This window comes from Anopheles ziemanni, chromosome X, assembly GCF_943734765.1.
Source record: "Anopheles ziemanni chromosome X, idAnoZiCoDA_A2_x.2, whole genome shotgun sequence".
NCBI lineage: Eukaryota > Metazoa > Arthropoda > Insecta > Diptera > Culicidae > Anopheles > Anopheles ziemanni.
The window spans coordinates 5,237,136-5,246,846 of record NC_080707.1 but is presented as its reverse complement, the minus strand read 5'-3'; the positions used below and the strand labels follow the sequence as shown (position 1 = coordinate 5,246,846).

The following is a 9,711-nucleotide window of genomic DNA, read 5'->3' as shown; positions in this document are numbered from 1 at the left end:
ACTCTTGCCTCGGTATGGTAGCTTCTCTTAATTACATCAAACTGTGTGACGTTCATCCACGAAACATGGCAATCCAGTATTAATATACTTCTGTAAATTCCGGAAGCGAAACATGTACGGTAGATGTCAGAACTTCAAGATTAAAGCGTGAATGGTTTGTAACGTTTTCAAGCCGAACCGGTATCGGTAGCGCACATTAAGTTTTCGCTGTGTGCATCCTAGCCCTGGGGCAGGAGAAGCGAAAGGGAGACGTCAGACGGAAGCCAAACACACAAATTTCATAGAAATGAAATGATAAAAAAAGAAACGGCGAGGAGGGGAGACGATTAGGACGCGCGAGCTTACAGACTGACTGTTGTGGATCGCAGGATTTTCAATCCCAATCACGTTACGTCGTAGATGAACACATCCACGTACCGCCGGACGGTGGGACAGGGGCGGCGAAAACGATGGTATCGGTGCCGAGAGCGCTAGAAATCGGTTCCCGCGCCCGAGCTTGTTGGCTCGTTTTTTAGCGCTCACGACGAGAAGGAGTAAGAAATGCGAGCAGCTGGGCGAGGCGATAGTTTTGGTAAGAAATTGAAACATATGAAATACGTGACCTGTAAGCGGAAGCGGTGCCCTACGGCACATATCAAAACCCGACACGCGCTTGTGCCCAAACCATCCGGCAAAAGCTGCAAGAAGATGCCACGCCAGCGAAGACCTCTCCGAACACGAGCTGAGTGTCCTATTCAATGGTTCGGTGGAATTGACCAGCGTTTTGGATCACTCATTCGCCTCTTAGAGCCTTTTACGCCGATTTGAGCAATGGATATGTTGATGAATATTTGCAGAACCAGGTTTGGTCCACTATCTTTGACTTATTGTCGTTGTAAATTGCTAAACCGATTCAATATGATTAAACCCCAACTGATGAGATTACGGACATCAACACAATATAGGGCAGTCGAAGGGACTATTAAAATTAAAAACAGCTGTTTGACGACCAAAATTGTGATATTACACAACGAACTGCACTGCCGAAGAGTGTAGTATTATAGATCTTCCCTTAACACGTTAGCCAACGCTTATTAATATTAAGAAATAATGATACTACATGCATATAAAAGAAATATCCTGTTTGTTTGCAAAAATTAAACTAAACATAAGAATGAACAACGTGAATATTTGGAAACGAACGAAAGAAAAGTAATGTAAAAGGGTGGCTTTTTGGGCGATTGTTGATTTTATTATAATTACCTCTTCAAATCCACTTTACTCAATCTGTACAAGAACGTATAGAGCGAAAGTAAATAACCGTTAGCACAGACTACGCACAGTTTACTTCACATGTTTGGTTTTACTATTTCCTCACATAAGGTTCGCAAGGGCAAATGTTAAAGGTTACGATCCGATGGATGGCCACAGGTCTAAATTTTCCCTAAGGTTTGTATGCTGTTTTTGTTATAAGGAACTTATTTCTTTCATATGCATGTGAAACTGGTTCGGGATCGTCGGTTGATGCCACGCCATGTCGAATTAAATTGAATGGGCTATCTACTTACACCACGGGTCCGGGCAGCGCGGATGTTTCGGGCTGGGCGCTTACAGGCGCGTCCAGTACATGGAGGAACGAATGCGGACGTAGTCGGGCAGGTTTTCGACTGGTCCGACGGCGGCGACAGCCGGGCAACGGTCAAAGATGTACTTCATCGCTACATCACGCACATTCTGGGCAGTTACGTTCTGTAGCGACGTTAAAAAAATAGTAAAAGATATAAATAGACGTCGGAATCGGTTTCAGAACAGCACCTAACACTTACATCAATTCTTTGCTCCAGCTCGTGCAGCGGAATGCGACGGTTGTAGCACAGCATCTGACGGCCGATGTCCTCGCAGATCGGCGTGGTGCCGTCGAGTTGAAGCAGCATGTTCGTCTTCAGCAGGTTCTTTGCGCGCTCGACCTCACCCTCCGTCACCATCGTGCAGAGGCGCATCCACTCGTTCTGCACGTTGAACAGCATGTCCTCGCACTTGAGCGGATCGCACACGAAGTAGATGCCCCACAGGCCGGTATCTTTGTAGCAGGTATTGAACGACTGGAAGCTGTGGCAGAGCCCATCGGTAGCGGAGGCGACGGCCAACTTGGAAGCGTTGTTCGCACCACCACCCTGCGAGCGATCCCACGCACCGATCAGCGTGTTCGCCACCATCAGCGGCACATTGTCCTGGTCGGTCCAGCCGCAGCCCTCCACTGCAATAGCGACGTGCGCCAGCGGCAGTGAGTCGTCGCGTACGCGCACTTCCGAGCCGGTAAAACGACACGGAGCAAGTGCGGCCGCCGCAGCCTTTCCGTCCACGGAAGAGCTCACCTTGGCAAGGCTCTGCTCGGCGAGGCGCACCAGATCGCCGTGCCGCACGCCACCGGATGCCGCCAGCACGATACGGGGCGCCTTGTAGTGGCCGTCGATGTACGCCTGCAGGTCGGTCTTGCCAATCGACTGAATGTTTTTCGTCGGCCCGAGGATGGTGTTGCCGAGCGGGGTGCCCTGGTAGGCGGTGGCATGCAGGTGGTCGAATACCACCTCCTGCAGGTTGCTTTCGACCTCCTGCATCTCGCGCAGAATCACTCCCCGCTCGCGCTCGATCTCCGCCTCACCCAGCTTCGAGTTTTGGATGATGTCGGACAGAATCTCCACCGCCTTCGGGACGTCCTTCGAGAGGCACTTGGCGTAGAAGACGGTTTGCTCGCGCGATGTGTACGCGTTCAGGTGAGCGCCCATGTTTTCCACCTCGAGCTCCAGGTCGGTCTGCGATCGTTTCGCGGTGCCCTTGAACGCCATATGTTCGAGGAAGTGCGCAACGCCATTGTTGTTGTTGTCTTCGTAGCGCGAACCGGCGTCAATCCACAGCCCGACGGTGGCCGTCTGCGAGCCAGAGTCCTCGCTGGCGACACGCAGTCCACTGTCGAGTGTCGTTACCTCCGTCGGAGGCACATTGACCAGGGCGGCGCGGAACTCGGCAGCATTCGAAACCTTGGTACGCTGCAAAGCAACAGAAATACATCAACAATGAGTTTTCGCGAGATATGCAAGCTTTATTTTATAATACACCGAACACCAATCAATTTAGCGGAACATGCACAATGAAAATCATCCTAATAGATAATCCATCTTTGATAACAGTGCAGTTTCCTTCTTCCAATCTATCAGATGTGAAAGAATCTTTTAAATTACGTAATTACAATTTCATCATCGCCTGAGAGGGGCCGTCATATTGCGCGACAATTGCCCGGAAATGTGAACCGCCGCCATGTACCTACCCGGAACAGCAGCTGGTGGCCGCGGCTGTACGCCCGCAGACCGGCGGAAAACTTCAGCAGGGATGCCATTGATTGGTGTTGAAGTTTTCTATTGATTGCACAGGGAGAACGATATCAGAAAATCACAGGCACAGCTCGCCCGTCGAACTGTAGGAGACAAGTTCTGCACGGTTCGCTGTTCCACCTTCGGGCTGTTTTGACAAATCGTCTGTTTGTGAAGTAAACACAGTGTGACTTTTTTCACCGGGCTAGCACTGCACTCTTTCAAGCGTACAGTTTCGGAAGGGACTTGTTTTATAAATAATAATTGGATGGACTGTGTGCATCTCAATGGTGAGATGAGTAGGAGAACTAAATTGAGTCGAAGGGATAGCGTAGATTGAGCCATCCTTTATCCTGTAAGAGACAGCTAAGGAGGAAGGATGTCTAACTTTTTGCACCGGGCCAGCGGTTGACTCGTTCGCAACGGAATTTGTTCTGCATATAATGTTGGATGCTGTCCTGAGAACCATAATGTTTATCGGAGGATATTGGTTCTAACAATATGGCATCGTTCGTAACATCATCATACATAAATAAATACGGTAATAGTATTGAATCAACTGTGTGCATCTCGATGGTGGGATAAGGAGTATGGCTAAATCGAGTCGGAGGGATGGCGTAGAACCATCCTTCAGGCTATTCGAGCCAATTAAGTAGGAAGGATGCATGGGACGTAAATTTCGAGTGGAAGATATGACTTCCGACAGCAAATTTTAAAAGAAAATACCGTCTTGTAGTGTGTATAACGGCCTCCGTTTAGTTAATAAATCATCGAAGTCAGTTTCGTTTATACTTTACCGCTACAGGAACAATAGTATGAATTCTAATGTAAACCATGAATTATAATAATAAATTCAAAGTAGAGCATTTTTATTATAGGTATTTGTCAAAGCTTTCCTGGACACATCTGCTGTAAAGCTAAGCATAGTTTTCTGTGAACATCTTCAACTTTTTCTCACCCTCAGTTCCGACCCTGTCCGATATATTTCCAACAATAACGCACCATCTTAAACATAATCGGTGAAAATTCTCTTAATTATATAACTTTTTAACTTTCCTATGGATCGTTTTCATACCGTATCGGTATTCCCGAACGCCCCTCTTCGATGAGAGCCGGTTTATCGTTGCCTAAATTTGGCTCCAAGCCTTGCCAGGAGCGATTGGCAAAATGGTCCGCGGAGCTTATATGCGCCAATTGATTGTTCCCTTTCCCTACTAGTTCCTGCGACGTAGAACTTGGCTCCACTTTGAAGTTTCGCACTGCACCACGAGCCTTTCCAGTTATCAAACTAACATCCGGGGCATCGTTATCCACTTCCGCATAAGATATTTCCTCAACATCCGAGAATAGTCGGCCCTCTGGCAGAAGCTCGGTGAAGTTCGTAGTGTAGTGCAGACACAACTTTTCCCTCCACGTTGGATTGAGTGCCATTTCTGCCTCGAAAACGGATAGCAGTGGCCGGTAGAAGTCTCTCGATGTAAAGGTATCGTTCTCAGGACAGCCCACCAGTACGAAGCAGTCAATGTCGATAAAATTTGCGAGCTTTTCCGGGTTAACCTTGCCGATGGAGATGATGTACGAGCGAACAGCACGCGCCTTCGCTAACCGTTGTATTCGGGTCACAATTTCCAGGTACCCTGCGGTAGACAGTGTGGCTACCACAATCCCGATGGCTGTAGCATCTTTGCATTTTTCGATAGCATAGTTTCGCCGACGTATCCATTTCGCTCCGATCGCGCTCGTTTGTTCCAATGTTGGATCATTCGACGAGGGATCGTAAAGATACCACTGTAACGTTTCAATAGCGACAGTCGTGTTGAAGAAGCTTAGATTATCTTTACCAATGTATATCGCTGGACAATCGGACGCATGTGGTTGCTCAAACTTCCAGCACAAAACATCCGGCTTCTCGTGTGGGCTAGCCAATGTTGCTACCTTCGCTTGTGGAAAACGTTGAATCAGTTTGTCCTTTACCTTTGTCACGGCATGCAGGTAACCGACATCGTAAAAGCAAGTGAAACGTGTATTGCCATCACTAAACACGTGCGCCAGCACGCCGAACAGGTGCGCCTCGTCCAGCGGAAACTGATAGAACACATAAAAAGTTGGAATCCGCACCACTCTGCTCAGGCAAGCATGTCCAAAGTGTATGATGCTGTCCGCATTGGCATGGGATGCGGCAATCTCGTCCACGCAACAGCTACCGTACGAAGTGTCACCTAGAACGTAAATGCGTACACCTTCCCTTGTTGACCGCTGCAGCTCGTCCGCAATTTGGACGCTGTATCGTATGAGTTGATCGGGGAACTGTAGGGCCACCTAAATATTTAAGGCAAAATTAGAATCAGTTTGGATTTATAGTCACGTCCAAAATAGCGCTCTATCTACCCGGCCAAATCCATTGTCCTCAATCCAGTGAAGGCACCGCTCCGTTTGCTCATCGTTCCAGATTTCCTCGAACAATATTGAATCATTCACAGCGACAACGCATTGATTTTCTTTTATAGAATCACTGGAGCTGAATGCACTCGTCATTTTGCCGGCTGGGGTATAGAATATCGGAATTGGCCAGCACCACCGGATTGTTTTGGTCCGACCACGAGCGTATGACAGACTCCATACGGCAGCGTGCCTAGTGGTTGGTGGCGGAGATAAATGAAAAATACCAAATTTTATTCGAGTTTAGCTTCGTAAATATGGTTACATAAACAAATGTTATTATATCTACACGAAACTTATCATAAAAGCTGCACAATAACCTGAAATAATATAAATAAATGTTTCAATTGACCTCATATTGAAAATAAATATGGATTTTTAACATGTCGTTCATATGTGTGTTTATTGTAATTTAGCGCTGGTAAATGAATAGATTTTACATTTAAAAAATTCTATATTTTTCAAAGTGTAATCACGATTATTTACTCACACAAGACGAGAAACAAACAAATTAAAATTGTTCATGTTTGTTCATATGGGTGCACCCATGGTAATAAATCTACGCCATTCATATATATTTATTATAATTTAAAGCATAAGAAGCTATCGATTTGACTTTCTAAAATTATTTTACATGTTATTTAAATGAAATAAATTATTTCTCACTTATTAAAATCGAAATTATGGAATTAAAATAAATTATTCGGATACGTACGGGCGGTTGCGTGCGATTGACTCGCACCCGTATACGTAGCGCTAGCGGTAAGCGCTAAGCGCGGCAGGTATAAACGCGGCCCAAGAGCTGTCGTTGTGCTCAATCGCATCCCAGCACACACAGCGTATTCCTTCAGTCGAATTGTAGATTTCAGTGACTGCGGTAAACTAGCAAGGTAAGAAACATTTTTCTAATTCCGGACTTTCTTGTCCAAGTAGAACTAAATGGTATTGTTTGCGTGATCGCTTGGTCTTTAGGTAATTACAAACCTTGCCGTAGCGTGCGCGTAAACAAACCTGTAGCTAGATGTAGTTAGAAGTTCTTAGCTGAATCATCTCGGTGAAGGTGGACCATCTCCGTTCGCCCATTTTGCCCGTGTCCCGTGGGCCCCCACGGGCCGAATAATTGACGACCGCACCAAAATAGGCGGACTAGCGGCCAGTATGCGCCTTAAACGAGTGTGTGTGTGTGTGTGTGCGTGAGTGCGTGTTTTTGGTGCGGTCAATGACGGGAGCTCCAGCCCCGGAAGACTGCCGGAATCGTCGTCGTTGTCGGGTTTGGCCAGCTCGCTTCGACCCTGTCGGGTGTGTTCTGTGGCAAGGAAACAGTGTCCGATTGGTGCAGCCAGCCCAGCGCCAGAACGATCTTCCGGGACGTAACGTCGTCTATCATTCGCGTTTCAGTTGCGTCCATTTACATTTCGCAGCGCTTGAAAAATTTCCTCCGCCTGGACTTGGTTGTCTAGTTGGATGGAAAACACGGATCGTGGATAAAAGGTCGTGCATGAGTGCATCGATACTTTGCACGAGCCACGAGTCAACCCGCTCTCCGGTGGTCACGGCCCAGCCGAAGCCAGAAGTGTTTCCAACATCCGTACGCACAGTGGTTAAGCTAGAGAGGCTGTCTGGTGGTCTGAATTGTGCACCCAGTTTTCGGTTGTTTTCGATTAAAATGTGATGTTATTGGTCATTCATCATTCATCAAATTTGTTTATTTTTCTCCTTTTCTTGTATTTTACTTTGATGCTTCCAATCTGCCTGGATTTCTCCGCAGAGGAACTAATTACTTGTTAAATGCACCAGCCACTTTTTTCCTTCCTTCTCTGCGCTAATCCTGCGCCCGCAAACGGTTCCATAGTGTACAGTATCACGCGCACTTTTAACACAGTTGAAGTTAAAATACCTATAACCCCCGAAGACGCGAGTTTTTAAATGAGGTAAATATTTTAAGGAACACCTCATGTATTTCTACTTGAGTGAAAATTTGTTCGAGTTTAAAAAACGATATAATAAGGCACAATTGTGAGAGATAATTGTGCACCAAAATATGTAATCTTTTGGGGATGTTTTGTGAAACTCTATCCTTCTCTCATACGGAAGAGATATTTTGAACATTGGTTTTATGAAATGTAAAACCAAAAGACCGGACCCTGAGCCACTGATGACGTCCGGGGAAAACATCCAACAGCGGTAAAGAACGGTACCGAAGAAGTAAGAAAGAAAAGCGAGTTTGAAAGTCCGGCTGGCTCACCGGTTGCAATGGTTATGTAAGTTTTTTTTTGCTTGGGTTTTCCACCTCCTTCACTTGCAAGAAGAGCGCAGCCGGAAAATCTCTCGCTAGTGTGGGGCTTCATCCGGTGGAAAGTTTTGGTTGACCCGGTGAGTGTGTGTGTGTGCGTGTGCGCCCGGTGTGTTTGTATGCATTTGAATAAATAAAACACATTCCTGCCAGCCACCACGTCCTGCGAACGCTTTCCCCTGGTATCGGCTTGGCTCGGAAAATTCTACGATATCACCCGTTTCAACCGTTTGAAGAAGCTGTATGATGCTGGGGTTGCGCGCAAACTTTTGCGTGACATTTTCCAGCGGCGCTTTCTTACCGTTCTGCTTTTGCAGGAGCGTTTGTACTCAAAGGGCCTCGTGTTCACCTTCTGGTGGCCGCGTGCCCGGTTCTGCGCCAGTTTCAATGGAGAACTTTGGACACGTTTTCCCTCCACCACACGGTGCTGGACGTAGTACTACTGGCAAGTTGTACACAATGGCGCCGGTCCAGTATAATAGCGCCACAGGTTTTGCGAAGTTTTGCTCCGATGAGAAGATGAGAGGGGTGGGCTGGCTGGAACGATGTTTTCCGATGCGCGCGCGGGTCACGTTCCTTGCCCTTTTGCAGGTCCAACTTTTTCCCAACCGCGCACGTCCGAGAAGCCGGATGCGGATCGTCCTGGTCATTCTCGGTCGGTCATCGGTACGGTAAACACATATACGCTCTCTTCAGCGGATAACAGTGTTCCAAAGACATTTGTGCGGTTTAGCAGTTTACTATTGGTGGAGTGTTATCGGAGAATCTTATCCAAGTACCAACATTTTCGGGTGGTTTTTTCCCTACCCGCGTGAGTTACGTGTTGATCGGGCGTTTGGTTACCTTTTCCACTTTCACTTCAGCCTTCTTTCAATGCAGTTGCCCGTATTCTAACGCGTTCCTCTTTTCCTCTCTCCAAACAGGTAATCGATCATCCCATCGCATAGTAGTCCCATCGCGAAACGGTAAGTACCAGAACTTTATTTTCCCTTTTTATTTTAGTTGTTGCATGGCGGTTATAGTGTAACAATAATTTCGGTCAGTTGCCCCAATAACATAGTTTAACCACAATCCCTGTCCCGTTTCGTTGTTAACATGTACATAAACAGGCATGTGTACAGTCACTAGGTTTTGGTTACATTTCCACCTCAGGCTTTCGCTTCCTTCCTCCTTTTTCCGTGCCGCTTGCACACTCTTCTACTTACCACAACTCCTCCGACTTAGGGGCGCTTGTCCTGGAGGATCCACTCCACTCCTCGGTGGCGTCGCCACACCCAAGTTTGCTGCTATTCTGTAATAGTGCGTCCTCTTAAGTTAAGCTCCTTCCCGCCGGTGGAGACACTTGATCGGTGGGCGGTGTTTTGTTTGCCGATCTGCAAATCTTTCACCCATCATCTTTTTTCGCACCTGTTTGTGTTTTTGCCGTTAGCCACACTTTTCTTCTGTTTGCCTTTCGATTAGAGCGCACCCGTCGGGCGGCAAGTGTTTGTCCGTGCATTAGCTGTGATGCTGTTTGATCAACAATGCGGGAAAAATGCACCGTTCCTAGCGGGGGATGGGTTGCTGTAGCACTAATTTTCCACAATTTTACTTACCATTAACACGTACTAGTCATAGCATCATAATCGCTCC

General features: G+C 47.0%; 2 protein-coding genes across 2 annotated transcripts; both read right to left on the bottom strand.

The window, feature by feature from the left end:
- Positions 1-1,219: 1,219 nt before the first annotated feature.
- Positions 1,220-3,487, bottom strand: LOC131290555 (mitochondrial-processing peptidase subunit beta). The gene is made up of 3 exons (XM_058319712.1): positions 3,305-3,487; positions 1,806-3,026; positions 1,220-1,728 (listed from the first exon to the last, which is right to left on the bottom strand). The coding sequence occupies exons 1-3, from the start codon at positions 3,371-3,373 to the stop codon at positions 1,588-1,590; spliced, it is 1,431 nt and encodes a 476-aa protein (XP_058175695.1). The 5' UTR covers positions 3,374-3,487; the 3' UTR covers positions 1,220-1,587.
- Positions 3,488-4,341: 854 nt separating this feature from the next.
- Positions 4,342-5,927, bottom strand: LOC131290814 (2-(3-amino-3-carboxypropyl)histidine synthase subunit 2). Its single transcript, XM_058319995.1, has 2 exons — positions 5,736-5,927; positions 4,342-5,666 (listed from the first exon to the last, which is right to left on the bottom strand). Exons 1-2 carry the CDS (start codon positions 5,880-5,882, stop codon positions 4,404-4,406), a joined length of 1,410 nt encoding a protein of 469 aa, XP_058175978.1. The 5' UTR covers positions 5,883-5,927; the 3' UTR covers positions 4,342-4,403.
- Between the last annotated feature and the right edge of the window lie 3,784 nt (positions 5,928-9,711).